General features: G+C 45.3%; 2 protein-coding genes across 4 annotated transcripts in view; one reads left to right on the top strand and one right to left on the bottom strand.

Annotated features, from left to right (window-relative positions):
- The first annotated feature begins 4,866 nt into the window (after window positions 1-4,866).
- Window positions 4,867-10,984, top strand: IL12A (interleukin 12A). 3 transcript variants are annotated; one of them, XM_058556480.1, is made up of 7 exons: window positions 4,867-4,984; window positions 5,598-5,752; window positions 8,434-8,547; window positions 8,875-8,916; window positions 8,992-9,033; window positions 9,126-9,269; window positions 10,785-10,984. In XM_058556480.1, exons 1-7 carry the CDS (start codon window positions 4,867-4,869, stop codon window positions 10,938-10,940), a joined length of 771 nt encoding a protein of 256 aa, XP_058412463.1. In that variant the 3' UTR covers window positions 10,941-10,984. The 3 variants fall into 3 exon arrangements, with proteins under 3 accessions (XP_058412463.1, XP_058412464.1, XP_058412465.1); XM_058556481.1 differs by lacking the exon at window positions 8,875-8,916; XM_058556482.1 differs by lacking the exon at window positions 8,434-8,547.
- Window positions 10,985-16,512: 5,528 nt separating this feature from the next.
- Window positions 16,513-18,431, bottom strand: part of LOC131415025 (NACHT, LRR and PYD domains-containing protein 1b allele 5-like) — a 51,322-nt gene continuing 49,403 nt past the window's right edge. The window contains exon 16 of the mRNA XM_058556468.1: window positions 16,513-17,943. Within this exon, the coding sequence (XP_058412451.1) occupies window positions 17,924-17,943 (20 nt within the window). The 3' untranslated portion in view covers window positions 16,513-17,923. The remainder of the gene's footprint in view (window positions 17,944-18,431) is intronic.

An 18,431-nucleotide genomic window follows, 5' to 3' on the forward strand; every position in this document is an offset into this window, starting at 1 on the left:
GCGAAGAGGCATTTGTGGAAGAAAATGGTGTGTGTGCGCCTTAATCCAAAAATAATAACCACACCTCTCATTGTATAGTAATATCTCATAGTGATGACTCTTTACCACTTTACAATATTCTTACCTGTTCATTATACAATCCGATTTGCACAACAAAGCAAGACAACCAGGGATTACCGTCTCCATTTTGCAGACATGAAAATTATGAAAGGCAGTGGTTTGTCCAAGCTCACAAAGTTACCAAGTAGCAGAAAGGGGCTAGAACTTAGGTCTTTTGATGATAGGTCCAAAGTTACTTCAGCTCTACTATAGTCTTTCTGGCTCAGCTCACTATTTTTCTCCCTGCTGCTGAAACACTTCACCAGCAAGGAAAAAATTACTCCATGGAACCAGCCTCATCAGCATGTCATGCTTAGTGTATGCAACAAGGAACTTATGAACGTATTCTTCAATCCACGACATTATCGGCCCCTTCTCTTATATGTGTGTGTACATGTATTTATACATTTCCTTTATCCCCATTCCTCATTCTCATCCCCCTCACTCCTCAATGCAATCTATCCCAATATGTTTAACATATATTCTTATGTTCATAAGTGTCTTTGTGTAATGTATACTATTTTGAATACATTCTTCTCATTTAAGTAAATAGAGGTCCACAATCACTTATTCACAATTCTGAAACCTACGCAGCTCTGGATATGAAAAGTTTTTTCTTAAACTCACTTAGCAGCAAATCTGACTCAAGGTACAGGAGGTTGTTTGTATTCTTTATCCACTTAGTGTAACCATTCCTACATTTTGCTGCAGAAATATTGGGTTAAATCATGAGATGCTTGCCTTTTCCCTTTCTAAAATCCAAGTTTTTTGAATTCCAAAATAAATCTGACTCCAAGGGATTTAGTTGTCTACCTCTAGTATAATATACAGATCTTACTCCGTTTTTACCCAGTATTATTTTTTTAAGATCTATCCGTGTTGCTGCATGTACATCTCGTCCGTTACTTATAACTGCGGCAGAATACTCCCTGAAGTGGATCCCTCACATTTTACTACTCACTCCCCCAGTGGTGGGCAACTAGATTGCCTACAACTTCTCACCACTACAAACAATGACTGAATGAACATCCTCACACATGTCCCTTTATAAGCCTGTATATGAATCTCTTTGAGATTTACACCCAAGGGTAGAACACTGGGTTATCAGGTGTGCGTGTACTTACTCTGACCAAGCCAGCTGCCCGAATGCCTTCCACGGTAGCTGCATCAGTCTCCTTGCATTATAAGAAGGATCCCGGAATTCTACACTTCTGCCAACACTTGTCAATATCCAGTGTCCTCATTTTTGGCAGTCTAATAGATATATAGTGATATATCATTCTTGTCTTCATTTGTATTTTTCTGATTATAATATATCTGAGCATCTCTTGATACTTGTTAGCCTTTGGAGTATCCTCTCTGTAAATTTCCTGTTCATAAGCTTTGCCCATTTTCATTGGAGTTTCTGTCTTTTTCTTGCTGACTTGCAGAAGTTCCTTATATACTCTCCTTTGGTTTTAGACATTACAAAATATCTTCTCCCAATCTGTCAGCTGTTTTTTTTTTTATTTTATAATTTTATTTATTTATTTTTCCCCCAAAGTCCCAGCAGATAGTTGTATGTCATAGCTGCACATCCTTCTAGTTGCTGTATGTGGGACGTGGCCTCAGCATGGCCGGAGAAGCGGTGCATCGGTGCGCGCCTGGGATCCGAACCCGAGCCGCCAGCAGCGGAGCGCACGCACTTAACCGCTAAGCCACGGGGCCGGTCCTGTCAGCTGTCTGTTAACTTTGTCCATGGTTAGCAGGAAATCATACTACAGAAATTCCTGATTTTTATGTAATCAAATTTATCAGTATTTTTCCTTATGGCTTGATGTTTCTTAAGAGCTTTGATGTTTTTAAGAAATCCTTCTCACTCTTGAGTGACAAAGGTAGTCTCCTACATTTTCTTCTACTGCTATAACTTTACTTTTCACATTTAGTCTTTCATCCACTTCCAAGTGGCTTCACCTCTGTATATTGTTTTAGGTTGGAGTCCAGTTTTATTTTTCACTGTATAGTAAGCACTTTCTACTAAACAATCCATGCTTTCCTCATTGATCTGGGTGCCATCTGTATCTTAAGCCCAATACTCACAAAAACAATTCTTTCTCTAATTTCTCTATTTTGTTTTAATGGCCCATTTGGCTGTTCTTTGCCAAACACTGTTTTTGTTACCATTGCTTTGAACTATGTCTTTATATCTGGTAGACCTACTCCTCCACCTTTATTATTCCTTGACAAGTTTAGCTTAGATATTCACGGGCTTTTGCTCTTATGTATTTTAGAGTAGATTTGGTTGATCTTTGAAAGTTGGTATTTGTATTCAGTGAAGTTGTTGAATCCTCTTATTAGTTCCAGTATTTGGTCTATTGTTTTTGTTGCATTTTTTGTATATCAACTGTAAATAATGACAGTTTTGCCTTTTTCTGTCCAATTTTTAAATCTCTCATTTCTTTTTCTTTCCTTATAGCATTGGCCAAGACTTCCAGCACAATACTAGACACTATGTAGTAGTGATCATGGGCAAAGTATGTCTCTCATAGAAAAGGAATGTTATTCCAGAAGAAGGTTTTCATTTTATCTTGGCTACAGTATGTGCAGCACATCAAAGAACTGTTTCACAAAAGTATAGGTTAGAAACTGTGGTGGCCAAGAATCCACTCTGAGGAGAGGCCCTGTGCTCATTTATGCCACAAAAATTACTTTTTCATAAGAGACAGCCCTCTCAGGGGAGAAATAGCTCAGCTGTGATAAACTTGACTTCATTCTGACTTGAAGAACATTTAACTCCATCCTAAACCCCTATGGCAATAACACAGCTCTGCACCTGTCATTTGCTTCACACAATCCACTAGATGCAACTGTTTCTGACAACACATTGGTCTCTATCCCCATGGGGGAATTCACAGACAGCAGCATTGGAAGGAGCCTTAGAGATCAACGACTGCTCTCATTTTACACACATCTAAAAGTCCCTATGGTGGGCGCCTCATCACCCTTGAGCTGATGATCTGCCTGGGGGGCTGATGCCTACAACTGAGAGAGCTTGAATCAGACCAGGGGCTAACAGCTTTCTCCCAATGGGTTTCATCACTCCGTCTTCAGTAGAGGTTGGCCCTGCTTAGTGTTCATGGTGACATCAAGGCTCACAGTGACCTCATCCATCCCGACTTCAATTGGGACCCACAGGAGAGAAGGAGGAAGCACCCACTCTTCTCTCCTGTATCCCCAAAGGCTTTTCCCTCTCCAAGACTGGGGCATCTGCACAAAGCTGGGCACAGGCAGCTCCGTTGTGAAGTCCAGGGGCCTCAGTGCAGTCACACCCATCGGAAGCTCTGAGTGGGCGACAAAACACACTCCTCCCTTTCACACACACCCAGGGTGACTAACGCTCGTGGTAGAAATGAGTGAACTGAAAAGTCCCACAGGAACCTCAAACCCAGCACATCCAAAATGGAAATTCTCCATGTCCTCCAGACTCACTCCCCTCTTACAGTAACCCCTGTGCAGGGACTGAACAACCTCCATTCAGCCCTTCTCAGCGCCTTCCTGTCCCTCACACCTGAGGAGTTACCAAGCCTTGGTCTCTCCCCCAGGAGAATCCCTCCTGCCCACCTTCTGTTCTCCATTCTGAATGTGGCCTTGGCCACATCCTCCCAACTGCTCCCTGCACTCCACTCTTGATCCCTGGGATCCATCCTCCATACTACTGTGGAAGGGATCTTCCCATCACGCAAATCCAGCCATGTCTCCTGCCTAAAACCCTAGAAGGCTCCCCACCACCCTCAGCAGAATGTACACTCCTTAGCATGGCATCTACTACCCTCACGGCAGAGGCCCATTGCCTTCTCCAACCTCACACCCTGACAGCAGAACCTCTAGATCACCACCTCCTTCTACCCTCCCTGACTGCACTCTGATCCCTGTTCCCCCTACCTAGAACCTGCATCCCGTCCCACTGGAAGCCATCTAATGCCTGCCCATCCTTCAATACTCAGGTCAGGGGCCCCCTGCTTCTGGGAGCCTTTGCTGCCTCCTCACCCCCATTGCTCCTGCTGAGGTGCCCTCTGTCTGGGCTTCTCCTCCCAGGACCCTGTGCATCCACCCCACTAAATTGTAACGATTCTCTCCTGGACATTGTAAGAAACTGGATTCTCTAGACAGTAGTTATTGCATAGCCAGACTGGTTTCATCCATTTTCATGTTTCATATAGCGCCCATGAACAAAGCACATTGAGTCAGATTCGGTGCAGGAGTGCCCCAAAGGGACCTGTTCACACTGGGTGTCCTGCACCTGGCACAATGTCCTCAGATAGCACTGAGGACCATCTGAATGAATGAGTGAATGATGAATGATGAATGAATGATTTGCGCACCCCCATCCAGAACTGGGCGGGAGGTCACTCACCATCAGGGCACATCCTGGATAGGAGATGGGAAGCGGGTGGCACTGCCCGGTGCTCCGTCGGGAGGGAGCGCTGCCGGGCGGCGGGACGGGGCTTGGGAGCTGGGGGACTGAGGGCTGCGGGCAGGGGGCGGGCTTGCCCGGGGACCCCGCGCCGCGGCTGAGCGCGGATTTCGCTTTCGCTTCGGGCGGCCGGAGGCGGGGGGCCGTCCCGGGACGCCTGCGGCCGGGCTGCGAGTTAACCCGAAAGCGCCCAGCTCCGCGGGCCGGACTCCACGTGTCACCGAGAGGCTGATGTAGAGAGAGACAGAGAGAGAAAGCAACCAAGAGAGCAGAGTCCCGGGAAAGTCCTGCCGCGCCTCGGGACAATTATAAAAATGTCACCCCCCGGGCCGGCCTCGCCACCACCGCCCTCACCTGCGGCGTCCACCCGTCGGCGTCCCGCGGCCAGCCCGGAGTCCGCGCAGCGCCCGCTCGCCATGTGTCCCCCGCGCAGTGAGTGGCCGCGCTCGGGCGGAGGGTGGGGCGGCCGCGCGGAGGAGGAGGTCGGGGGAGACCGGGAGGCCACCAGCCACCTCTTGCGGAGCAGAAAGAGGGGGCTTACCGGGCGCTCACTGGGACATTGGCTCTTTTCACCTTGAAACAGCCCCTCGAGCTCCTTCACAGCTGAGAACCTGAGGCCCCGCGCGGTAGATTTCTTGCTCAGGGCTCCTCAGCTATTGTTATAAGAGGGCAGGTCCCAGCTGGCTTCAGATGAGGCAGTGTCACCCCACTGTTTCCAAAACTCTGAATCTGGGCCAGTCACTTCACCACTTGGCCTCAGTTTCTCTACTGGAGAGATGGAGGCTTTTTCTGGGTGAGATCTGAGTCCATCACCCTTGTCTGAGCTCCTTAGGGGGCCCTTACAGTGAGTTGGCTTTTAGCCCCAGACTAGAGCGCTGCCTCCGGAGAACTGGATTCATCTCTCAGGTGTTGAAGGAAGACTGGCAGTGGGGGAGGGAGGTGGTGCCCAGGAGAGGTGGGTGGGTGGAGATGGCCAGAATGGATGGAAGGTCCAGGCAGGCCAAAACAGGCTGACCAACTCGACCTGCCCTCGCTTCCCTTCCAGGCCTCCTCCTCACAGCCATCCTGGTCCTCCTGAACCACCTGGACCACCTCAGTGTGGCCAGGAACCTCCCCACAGCCACACCAGGCCCAGGAATGTTCCAGTGCCTCAACCACTCCCAAAACCTGCTGAGGACTGTCAGCAACACCCTTCAGAAGGTGAGATTCTCAGTGTGCTTGTTCCCGCTCTGCAGCCTGTCCCTGAAGGGACTTCTGGAAGCCCTGGCCCCCCGGAGGCACTGCAGGGGCTTGTGGAAGGTGGTGGGGAGCTGCCAGGAGAGGGAGCCAGAACTTGACAAGTGGCCCAACTATTAGCTAAAGAGTCTCGGAGGCAGCAGGAGTGGTCATAAATGATAATGGCATTCGTTCTGGCTGTGTCTACACAGAGGAAAGTGGGTAGTTGTGGTGTTCCTGGTGGCCTGCCAACAGAGATGGAATTGTGTCAGGCCCACACTGTGTCTCTGACACCCTTGTCAATGCAGGAAGCCGTGAATAGGTGCAGCCTCTGTGCTGCAGGGGCTGTGAAGGTGAAGGGACCTGGCCCTCACGCAGCTCACCAGCTTGCAGTCTGGGGACGCACTTCCTCGTCAGAACAGCACATTGCAGGGGACCTGTGACAGTGCACATCCAGCCTTCATTTTCTAGGAAGAGGGTTATCTAATTTTATTTACAGCTTCATTCACTTTTTTAGGTTTCGTATTTTAATGGGAAAAAAGTGGGTTTTTTTCCTTTTAAAGTGCCCCAATAGTTACTGCCCTTGCTGCAACGACCAAAGATCAAGTGTTAAAAGCTGTCCTCTTGCCTTCCTGCTCTCTAGTAAATCTTTCTTGAATATTTTCTAGCTTGTTGCTTTATGAATATCTTAAAATAAGCTCAATGCCACAAGGCCTTCTTAAAGAACTCTTTCTCTTCTAATCTTTCACACTGTGCTGCCAATTGCTCCGTGCGGTCCATCAACCTTGTTAGAAAGCCGGCTCAGCAAGGGCGAGCTGTGCAGGGCAGTGCTCTGATTCCTGAAGAAAGCTCGATAAGGATCAAGTTGAGGAACTCTGATCTAAATAGATGCTTTATGTGCCAAAGCTGACTCTCCCACTCATGGGTACAGCACTAAAGGTCAAAAGATTGCAGGACTCAGTTTCATATTTTTGATATCATTCCTTTGTCAAATTTGCCAGAACAGATCAGCTAGCTCCTGCAGAAAAAAGAGGGGGCACATGTGTGCAATTCACAGGCCGTATCCAGCCCACAGATTCGTAGAGTCTGGCCCATGCCCTTTGTATTTATTTTGATTTTTGAGTTTGATGCCATTGAAAAAGTGGACCTTTCATATAAGAATCCAAATTTCCAGTTTCTCTTAAAAAGATCTGAAGAACTACAACAGAAGGCCCACGTTTCCAAACCCGACCCTGCATAGCCTGCTCAGGACGGTGGCTGCCGAGGTCTGCTTGAGCACCTGCAGGAACAGTGTGCGGTGTCCTGTGGCTGCTATAACAGACACCACAAACTGAGTGACTTTATGATCTTACAGCTCTGGAGGTCAGAAATCTGAAATGGGTCTCACTGGGCTGAAATTAAGGTGTCAGCAGAGCTGTATCCCTTTCTGGAGACTCTAGAGGAGAATCCGTTCTCCTGCCTTTTCCTGCTGCCAGAGGTGCCCATTCCTTGGTGTGTGTCGCAGTCCATCTTCAAAGCCAACAGTGGCCGGCTGAGCCTTTCTCATGCTGCCTTAGTCTAACATTGACTCTCCTGCCCCCTTCTTCCACCTAGAAGGACCCTGTGATCACATTGGCCCTACTCAGATATCCCAGACAACCTCCCTATTGTAAAGTCAGCCGATTAGCAACCTTAATTCCCTTTGCTGTGCAACGTGACATATCCTCAGGTTCCAGGGAGTGGGAGTGGACGTCTTCTGGTGTGGGCATTATTCTGTCTACACTGACAGGGATTTCACTACTTGTTCCCAAACACGGTCTGCACTCTCAAGGCTTGATTCGTGGCTCATGCAGCTCCCTCTGCCTGAAATTCTCCCTCCTCTGCCTGTCAACATTCTAACCCTATGAATGCAGATGCCCCATCTCTGGTGATGCCTTTGCTTCCCTTCGCCCCTCTTCAGAGCCTTCACACCCTTCCGAGCACTTCTCCCTTGCTGACGTTCTCCTAGTCACCTGGGCGCTTGCCTGTCTCTGCAGCTGAACTTGGGATCCTGGGGGCAGAGCCTAGTCATATTCTTTGTCGTGCTGCTCCGTGCCGAGCCCAGTGCCTGGCACCCATCAGGCTTGTTGAATGGAAAAGTGATCTCCATCTTCAGTCAAGAAGTCAATGACCTCTTAAGATAAATTTCATAATTATATTTAACAGTGTTTTCCAACATGCCCATAAAATGACATCTGTGTGTGTGTGTGTGTGTGTTGCAAATTAAATCTCCACTTGTCTTTAGAGTTGGATGTTTGTTATATCCACCAAGTTGTGACCTTATCAGTTCCCGCTTTAGAAGTTATACTTGGAGAAGATATTCATAAAACACACCCACTTTGGCAAAAGAAAAAACCTGTTTTCACCAGAAGCAAGTGTCCCAGTGTGGTGTAGACACTGATGAGCACAGCCCGTTGAAATGATTTATGGTGTTTATGTAATGGAAAAGCATATCATCCAGAGAAACATGCCCTAAGCAAAGGGAGAGGAGGGAGGGAAGGAGAGGTCAATGACCGTTTCCTTTGTCTTTTGAAGACCCCAGATCCCTAGAGGTCAGAGAGATGGAGCTCAAGGGCAGCCAGCTCTAGCACATGGAGCCACGAGCCCTGTTAATACTATAAACTGGGTTTCTCTTGATGTTTTTACAGGCCAGACAAACCCTAGAATTGTACCCGTGCACCTCTGAAGAGATCGATCATGAGGACATCACCAAAGATAGGAGCAGCACAGCGGCAGCCTGCCTGCCCCTGGAGCTAACCCCGGTAAAGACACACCCTCCCTACCCATGCTATACCGTTAGGAGCTGTGCCTCACCCTCATCTTCCTCCACAAATGTACACGTTTCTGGTCCCCATCATCATGGGACTTTAACAGGTCCAACTTCAGAAGTCAGATTTGAAAAAAAAAATTATAAAACAAATTGGTTTTTTCACAACAGTGGGAATATGCTTAACACTACTGAACTCTACACTTAAAAATAGTTAAGATGGTAAATTTTGTTACGTGTTTTAAAGAGATGTCTGAGAAGAAAAATCAGAAAAATGTATATTGAGAATTAATATCTTTGATGTGTGATTCTTTTTCTCTAGAATGAGAGTTGCCTGGCTTCCAGAGAGAGCTCTTTCGTCACTGTAAGTCAGAAAATTAAAGGTTTCAGCCCATGTTATGAATTCATATCATTGATGTCTGATAACTTTTTCTTCTAGAATGGGAGTTGCTTGACCTCCGGAAAGGCCTCTTTTATGATGGTAAGACACAAAATTCTTTCCTCAAATGTAATGAGGGGGAAACGTTTTCAGCCCATCTCACAGGTTCCTTTCTCATTTTGTCACATCACCAGACCTTGTGCCTTAGCAGCATCTATGAGGACTTGAAGATGTACCAGGTGGAGTTCAAGGCCATGAATGCAAAGCTTTTGATAGATCCTAAGAGGCAGATCTTTCTGGATCAGAATATGCTGGCAGCTATTGATGAGCTGATGCAGGTAAGGCCTTCATCCTATCGAGGGAGCACCTTCTTCATGCTGAGACAGCCAGCCAGGGTCCTTAAGAAGTATAGGATCAGCCCTTCCTGGATTGGGAGAGGCCTGAAATCCTCCTTGTAAAGGCCCTGCAGAGCCTCGTTCTGCAGGGCAGCCTCTAGAGAGGCCTCACGTGAGCAGTCACGTGGAGGGAAGCGGCCTCCGCTTGTCGGCCACTTGGTATGCACCAGGCTCTCTGCAAACATTGCCATACATTTTCCTATGTCGTCCTCACAACAGCCGTATGCGGTCTGTACCAAGGAGGAAACCAAAGCTGAGAGAGCCAGGCGCTTGTGTGAGGTCACACAACGTGTAAGTGGCGGAGCTAGGATGTAAGCCCCATCACAGGACCTCCACGCCACTGATATTCTCACCTCCAGAAGCTGCAGGGTGTGCATGCAGGGGCCGGCATGCACAGCTGCAATATTGCAAGAGAAGACAAGCAGCTAGTGCCTGCGTATGACCCATTTTGAGCTAAAATGTGAATGAAATAAAAGAGTGACCTATCACCGGGGAACATCCCCAATGTTGTTCATTTGACAGAACTTGCTTTGTAATTTTCTGAATCACCGTAGCACATGACGCTCATAGAAAACAGAAATACTCACATAAGAAGGAGCAGGGTGAGTGCCTTGGTGACCAGGGCATGGGATAAAAAGATGGTGTCGGAAATCATTGTCTGAAAAGGAATTTATTTATATTTCATTCATTCATTCATTCTTTTTTTTTGGTGTCAAATTTCCTGTTTGAAAGGCAGTGAACTTCACACAAGTGTCAAGAACATTACCATCTAGAGAGCTGTAAATGATACTTCATTTTGAGGTTAACAGTCAAGTGATTGGGGTGGTGGAGTCAATTCTGCCAGTCATCAGCCATTTATCCCTCTGTGCCTCTGTTTTCCTCTGTAAAATGGGATGACTTTACCCATCTACCTTTCTTTTAGTCTTTTTGTGAGGAACAAATGAAGGTATTGATCATTGTTCAAATATAAGGTCTTGGGTTGTGTTATCAAATTAAAGGGCTAAAACTGGGGGATCTGTTGCCAGGTGTATTTATCTGACACACATGAGTGTCTAGTAAACAAGTCTGTTACTGATAGTTCTGGTCAACAGCAGTCCATCACCTCTCTCTTCTAAAAAGGACTTGGTTTCTTCATGTGACACATGAAAATTAATTAGTGCTGCAGACAGCATTGTAACAGAACTGCTCCTTGCTAAAGTGCGGCTCCCACCGAGGATTTTCTAAATGGCTTTAAGGTGTCTTCAGAGCTCACTGAGGCACACATGCTTAGATCACAAGTGTGTCTTCTTTCAGGCTCTGTCTGCCATCTGGCTGGGAGTCCACTTGGGCTGGGTCTAGGAGACGTAATGAGGAGTGGGTTGCGGGCTCTGAGACATGTATTGGTTTTGCCCATTTTTACCGATGAATGTTTTAATTTTGGAATACCATATATGTCATGCTCAATCTTTATTCTCCTAGGCCCTGAATTTCAGCAGTGAGACTGTGCCACAAAAGCCCTCCCTTGAAGACCTGGATTTTTATAAAACTAAAATCAGGCTCTGCATCCTTCTGCACGCCTTCAGAATCCGTGCAGTGACCATCAACAGAATGATGAGTTATCTGAATTCTTCCTAAAACGCGCAGGTCTCTCCCAACTTTAAAGTCATTTTTATAAGAATTTGAACCAAAGAAATTTTAATAGAATGTGGGTTAAGAACCGGGGAGGGGGTGGCTGACCTGGTGCCACTTAAGCCGGTACAGGATTCTCATGCTTGTTTGCATTACTCATCCCAGGATGTGGAGGATGTCACTGTGAGATCCACATGATTCCTTTCAAGTATATTTCACATTTACCACGGATAAGTTGTTTTTAAGTTTTCATGAGCAAATTGCTAAGGAGGGGAAAATGTCCTCACTGAACATGTTTTTCTTTTCCCTTTAATAGAAGAGCAAGAATTTATAAGCTATTTCTGTATCAAAGTGTTTATAGAAACAAACACTCAAGTATAATTTATTTTAAAATATTTATTTATATAATTTTGTGTTCATGAAAGCATGTGAACAAACTTATATTTATTTATGTCATATTTATTAAAATATTTATTATCAAATGGATTTGAGAGATACTTTGTTGTTCTACAAATAAAATGATTGAATTAAAGTAATTCTCATGCTTTTCTGATGTAATTGGAATACTTTTAGTGTTAAAACACACATTGTGGGAAAACTGAAAACTCTGATGAAATTTGAACAAGATGACCTTGGAAAGAATGCCACAATATCCCTGCTCATTTCCTAGTCTGTTTAATCTCGTATTTTAGAGAGAGCCTCGTAAGACTAGATATGCTTTAACACTGAGGCCAAGGAGTGAGTTCTGGTTTTTGAGAGTATAGTTTATTATTTTTGTTCAACATCTGAATGTAAAAGTAAAATTCATAAAAATGTTTTTCCCTGTTAACCACAGTCCCATAACATACTGTGCATTAGACAAATACATAATAATATCCTCCAACTGGGAAAAACAGCATTAAGAGGCCATCTAGTTAAATGATTCTAATTTTTGTGACCCTTTGGGCCATCAGGGGGAAGTTGTTTCTAAATTATGAGAAAAACTCTCCATTTGCTTTAAATTATATAGAACTTCTGCCTGAACCACATGGATAATTGCCTTGCTTTTGCTTAAGAGATGTGCTCTTAATAACCCAAATAGTAAATTCCATCTTTTTAATTCTCTAAGCTATGTGAATTTTAAAAGGGTCACCTGACAGAATACCATGTAATTTTAGTACTCTGATAATCGTACTCCTCCTTAATATGAAAAGGCCATAAGAAACGAACTATTTAGAGTTCCCTCCTTTCCTCACGTGACTCCTCCTCACCAGATCCCAGTTCTTATCCCTGTGGACTGTGCGGGGAATGTGTATGGCCACCCCAGGTCTTCATCTGTGTGGCAAACTTACTCGTTTTTTTAGATTCTCACCCCACTTGATATACAATTACTAGATAGAAATCACTGGACGCTAGATCCCATCGCATATCTCCTTTTCTTGAAGGGTTCCTCCACAAGCTTGAATGTTCTTCAAGTGATGCACAGACAGGAGTTTCTTGCCTTTAAGTGTAAGGTTTGAGGTTTCAGCAGCTTTGACTGTGGGAAGAAGAGCCTGATGGCAAAGTGGGGCAGGGCTGTGGAGCTGCTGCCATCCCACACATGGGGAACGGCGACTCATCTGCTGCCTGGCAGGTTGTCGGTGCCCAGAAACAGGAGAGGCAAGCAGATAATATACCTTATGGATTAGGTTTATACAGAGGAACACAGGTGTTACTTTTGTTCTAGAAATTACCATGGCGTATGCTTCAAAAACATGATTGGCCCAAGAAAAGTCTTCACAACTGATTCCATTCTTCATTACATGGTTAGTTTTCCACTTTTTTCTTTTAAGCCTGGGTCTACAAGTTGTCTAACATGACCAAGTTGTTTTAACCTCTCCCTACCTGTTTCCTCTTCTAAGAAATGAAGATAATATACCAGCACAGACCTCAAAGGATCAGAACAAGGATTAAGTGAACAGCTCATACAAAGCACTCACATTGCACCTGGCAGATAACACATGCACAATAAACGTGAGCAATTTTTGAAAATTACTATTAGTCTTTGGGCTTGGCGACTGGGCCAAATGACTTAAACCTTCTTTGCTACTATTTTCTTATCTGTGACATTCAGAAAACTGTCGCCCCTATTTCACAGTGCTATTGTGAGGAGTAAAGGACACAGTGCAGGGCTGGCATCTAGTCAGTGCTCAGCATTGATATTTTAAATTGTTAGATTGTTGGCTTGAAGACCTCAGCACACCCTGTCCTCCACAGCACTCAGCGCAGCACAGCCACTCAGTAGAGGAGGCTGTCTGGTGTAAGACAAGAGGGCAAAAAGGCGGGGCCCCCACCTTCACAGAACAAAAGTGGGTGGTAGCAAAGTCATTTAGTAAGACCAAGCTCCCCCTAAAAATATTCTCCAGTCCTAGCCTACTAGAGACTCACTTGATTAACAAGTTACTTTTTCAAAAAGGAAGAAAAACAGTGACTGTTTCTTACACCTGAGAATGACTTAATCAGAGAATTAACACAAAAAACAGCTGACAGCTGTCCCACTGAGGGCCCAGAGCTTTGAGGAAAGGGGACAGTTCTGGTGAGCAGTCTTGCCAGACGTTCACAGGTATTGGACAACTCAAGAGACGCAAGATGGCCTTAGACACTCTAAGGAGGAAAGAGAACGTGGGGACAAATAGGGAAGAAAGCCAGCTTTGTCTGGGCCACCACCAACGGAGGTTGAGAGTCCTTCTGGCCGTGCCAACCCGGACCAGTGTTGGCCTTGTTTCAGGACTAAATATTTGGTTCTAGCTAACACAAGTTTGGCTTCCTAGTTTAAGGCAAAGCGTACTACAGTGTTTCTGTGGACTGAATATTTGTGTGCCCCTAGAATCCATATGCCCTGATCCTCAGTGTGACGGGATTAGGAGATGGGGCCTTTAGGGGTCAGTTAGGTCATAAGTGTGGAGTCCTCAAGATGGCAAAAATGTCCTTGTAAGAAGAGACTCGGAGAGATCTCCCCACCCCCACGCGAGGACACAGTGGCAGGGGGCCATCTGCAAACCAGGGGGAGAGCCCCCACCCGACACCAAGTCTGCCAGCACCCGGTTCTCAGACTCCCCAACCTCCAGAACTTTGAGAAATAAATGTCTGTTGTTTAAGCCATCCAGTTTATGGTATTTTGTTGTACTAGTCCTAGCTGAGAAAACTATTTTAAACAACAAAAAAAACCCAACCACATTTTTTAAAAATTGACTTGTATCACTTTTTGGTTGAAATGTATTTGGTAAGAACAAGTCAAAACCTTCAGTTATATTTCCGTATCTTTGAGTATGACACTAAAATTATGAGTGTGTTATGACATCACTATGACATCAGGGAGAATATGCTCATGCACCCTTTTACAGAAGCAACGGGAGCCGATGCTCATCATCAACTTACGAGACGCCACAGAGGCAGAGTCCTCCCAATCACCCCACGAGGAGGACTGTCGCCTTCCCCTTTTCATAGAAAGGAAACTGAGGCAAGAGACCGGATAAGCTTGCACGATGAATAAACGACAGATGCTGTGATTTCAACCCGGTCAGCCTGGTTCCAGCCTGTGCACAATTACCGCACCCTTTTGCCTCTCACATTAAGGACGCATCAGGTCAAGGGACACTTTCATCACGACCACACACACGTCGTCACAGTGACTTATGCGTCTCCTCTCTCCCATACTGCATGTGAGGACCTCAAGTAGAGCAAATGTCACATCACTCGTGCACTTGTGATCTCAGGCCCTGCCACTCAAAAGTGGGAGAGAGAGAGAAACGCAAATCTTCATGGGTGCCCACAGGTTTCTCATTTCTTTTTGTAATCTAGCAAGAAACTAAAAAATCTTCAGTCTTTAAACATCAAATTATTCCCAATTACAAAAAAAGTTAAAAATTGCAAAACGCACATGCTTGCTTGGTTCCAAACAATTATATATGCTTATAACGGGGGAAACTACAAAATTCATAAGCCTGTTCATTGAAATAATTTACAGATCTCTGGTTTGGATGATGTGGTTACTAACGTTCAGAAACAACATGCCGACAAAACACACATGCTTTGAGCTGGGAAGTGGTTTCCTTCCTGCAGCAGATGTCTCAGCAACAGACTCCAGGGTGACAGTGTCGAGACCCAAGCAACCATCTCCTCACTGGTCCCACACCGCCCCCGACAGCGTGGGTCAGGGGTCCAGCAGGCTCCCTAGTACCCCCCAGAGCAGCTCCAGTCTCGCATGCTTCCCTAGCGTGGGTTCCAGGCAAGATTTCCTTCCACAAATGGCTTCTGCAGCTAAGGAAAAGGTAAAAATTCACTGAACTAGTCCAAGCCCTCCCCTACAGTTAAGTTTTTATAAGCAACAAAACCATCTTTTAGATTTCCCAACTTGTTTGAAAACAAAACCCTGCTACAAATGCATAGAGCACATCCCTGTCTAAAAATGAACCCCATGCCAGGGGTTATAGCAAACAGCGAGAATGGACTTCCACAAAACAAAGATGGCTAAATTACTCCAGCCTGTCTCACTAGGAATTTACATCCTGATTGGAACACATCACATCTAAAGCCACTGGAATCCACAGGGTGGCGCTGGAGGTCCCAGTTAAGAAGCAGCAAGAGGGACCAGCACGGTGGTGTAGGGGTTAAGCGTGCGCACTCCGCTTTGCCGGCCCGGGGGTTCGCAGGCCCGGATCCCGGGTGCGGACAGATGCACCCCTCATCAAGCCATATTGTGGCAGGGGTCCCATATCAAGTAGAGGAAGACGGGCATGTATGTTAGCCCAGGGCCAATCTTCCTCAGCAAAAAGAGGAGGATTGGCAACAGATGTTAGCTCAGGGCTGATCTTCCTCACCAAAAAAAAGCAGAAGGAATGTCAGAACTCCATGCTCAGAATTCAACCCAGGGCCTCTATTTTAGTATCAACAGCTGTAGAGCCGTTATCAGAAAGGCTCAAACCCTGATACGTGCGGTAGAAAAGACACTCCCAGCAGCAAATCTCTAGTCACCCAGTCGCGGTTGCGCCCTCTGGCAAGGAATGCCCTGCTTCACCCCAGGAAGGACTTCCAGCAACTGGCAGATGGCTGGGCCAATGGCTGAACACCACCATCCTCACGAAAGCACATTTAAGAATCAGCAAATACAGTGGCTTCCTTAGAAAATGGAGTGAATACGCACACTTCCACATGATAAAGCAGGGGAGGGAACTTTTCCCCTAAAGCAACACAAAAATAACAAAATGAGTCCCAAATGTGCAGAAAAATCCTGTTAGCAAGATTCACAGGTAAGGGACTAATACGAGTCAGCCTGGTTTTAAACAAAAACACAACTTCCCTTCGCCAAGGGCCAGGGCAGGCAGGAGGAGATCTGACAGCACGCCCGCAGGGAGGAGGGCCGGGGCAGGCGGAGCCTCCTGACGCCGAGCAAGCTCCTGGGGAAACGCGTCTGCCTGGGTACAATGGCTCGGCCGCAGCCCAGGAACTGGAGAGCGGGGTACAGACCCAACTGATGCCCACAGCCAAGATAGCAGCAACTGAGGAATATAACGCTTTACAAAATAACCTGTAAGTAAATAACAACACAAAGAAGACACAGCACTGTGCAAATGCAGATTTATTTTTCTTCCCTTCACCCATAGTATGAGAAAGGTTGAAAACTGTTAGGAAACCAGCGTATATACAAAGCACCGCTGAAATTATACTTTTCGTTGGAAAACAACTTATAAACATTTAAAAATTCAAGTCCTTTATGTATTTTACACTTCTGAATATTTAAATTTTACGTTTCCTAAAATATAATACAATTTAAAAAAAATCTCATAAAGTGACACTGATTTGAATTCCACAGGATCCCTGGCAATTAAAAATATGTTCTTCCCTATAAAGTAAATTCGTTCTTCACAGGCAAAGCTATAGTTAAAGTGTGTTTCTCTGATTAATTCATTGAGATTTATTTTACTCTCCAGCTAACATCTACAGAAGATAAATGGTAATTTAGTTTCTTCAAATAAGTTAACAAAATGTATCCAAAATGTTAATCACCACATACATGATTCTGGGACAGTGATAATATCTATATATCCCCAAAAAACCATTTCACCAATTAAGAAAAGTCAATGGGCCCATTATTCCCTGGGGCAAGTCTTCTTCAAGAAGAGATCACAGTCTTCCCTTGGTCCTGCTAAGGCTATTTCTGAGTGGAATTTTCCCCCCAGAAAGTAAATGACCCCAGGGCGAAAGTCAAGAAATGTAGTGCTTGGCCTGGTGACTTTGGAAGGTTGATGAAACTCGCAGGGGCTCTCTGATGGTCGATGCAACTGAACTCCCAGGGAGACGAGGAGATCACTCCTAAGCGGGCATGCCAACACCATGATGGGGGAGATTACACTTCCTGATCACTCCAGGACCAGGTAACACGACTGGGTCAACGGTTCAACAGACCGCTAGCCAGACAGGTCAGCAATGTGAGATATGAAAATCACTTCCCACATAAACAGATACATTGTACCGGGGGCACGTGTGTCTGTGTGGGAGCTAAAAGAATAGGAACCTCTCTTCATTAATGTCAACATGAAAAAAGCTAGACTAAATTGGTGCAAGTTTAAGTACACCACCACTTAATTGCCAAAAATGTTTCAAACACTTGATATGAATTTCATAGTTCACAGACTCCAAAAAGAAGATGACCACATTTCTCACTGGCTGAGTGGAGTCCCTTTGCGCAGCTGTGTAAGCATACCAGTGGGGAGCACAGTGGGATAGTGCAAGCAGGAGGGGCAAAAAACATCTTGATATTATAGAAGTTTTTTCCTCCTCAAGTTTTCCAAATATTTTACTTTCTCTTTGCCCCTGAATAGTGTGAGCTATAGAGTGGCTGACTGTAAACGGAGTTGCCTTCACAGATGGTGAAGTTCAAGGTCTCATCAAGTCTATACCCACTACCAGTTGAAATGGTCTTGTGCAGATAAAAGTTCCTGAGGCTTCTTTTTCAGTTCATCTTCCAAACTTCACGTTCCCCGTAAGAAACCTAACAAAACAGAGAACCAAACAAATTCAGGGATTCATTGTTGGGGAAAAAGGTCCACGCTTTTAAAGACAATCACTTGTCCACTTCAAGAAAGAACTCCGGGAAGTGGTTAGGTTTTCATGGGCTGAAAATAAGCCACTGCAATTTAAAGGCTGTGGCTGTAAGATACTAAAAAGCCCTGATGAAAATACAAAACTCAGCCAATTTACTAGATCTTTTGGCTACATGAGAGCATAAGATATCGGTAAATTTGGGGGGTTTTGTTTGTTTTTAACTCACAGAAGATTTTTTTCTCCTATTGAATGAGGGAATTGGACAAATAAGCTTTTATGATCCCTTTCACTGCTAAAAAATGTCACAAACCCTTTATAGTTCTAACGTATCAGAAGTCAAGTGTCTAGGAAGGCCAGGAGCAGATAACAACAAAAGAACAAAATAACAACTTATTATGGAGGGTTTGTGAGAAGGATCTTCCGAGCTTCTTTTTG

The sequence above is a fragment of the Diceros bicornis genome, chromosome 15 (genome assembly GCF_020826845.1).
Source record: "Diceros bicornis minor isolate mBicDic1 chromosome 15, mDicBic1.mat.cur, whole genome shotgun sequence".
NCBI lineage: Eukaryota > Metazoa > Chordata > Mammalia > Perissodactyla > Rhinocerotidae > Diceros > Diceros bicornis.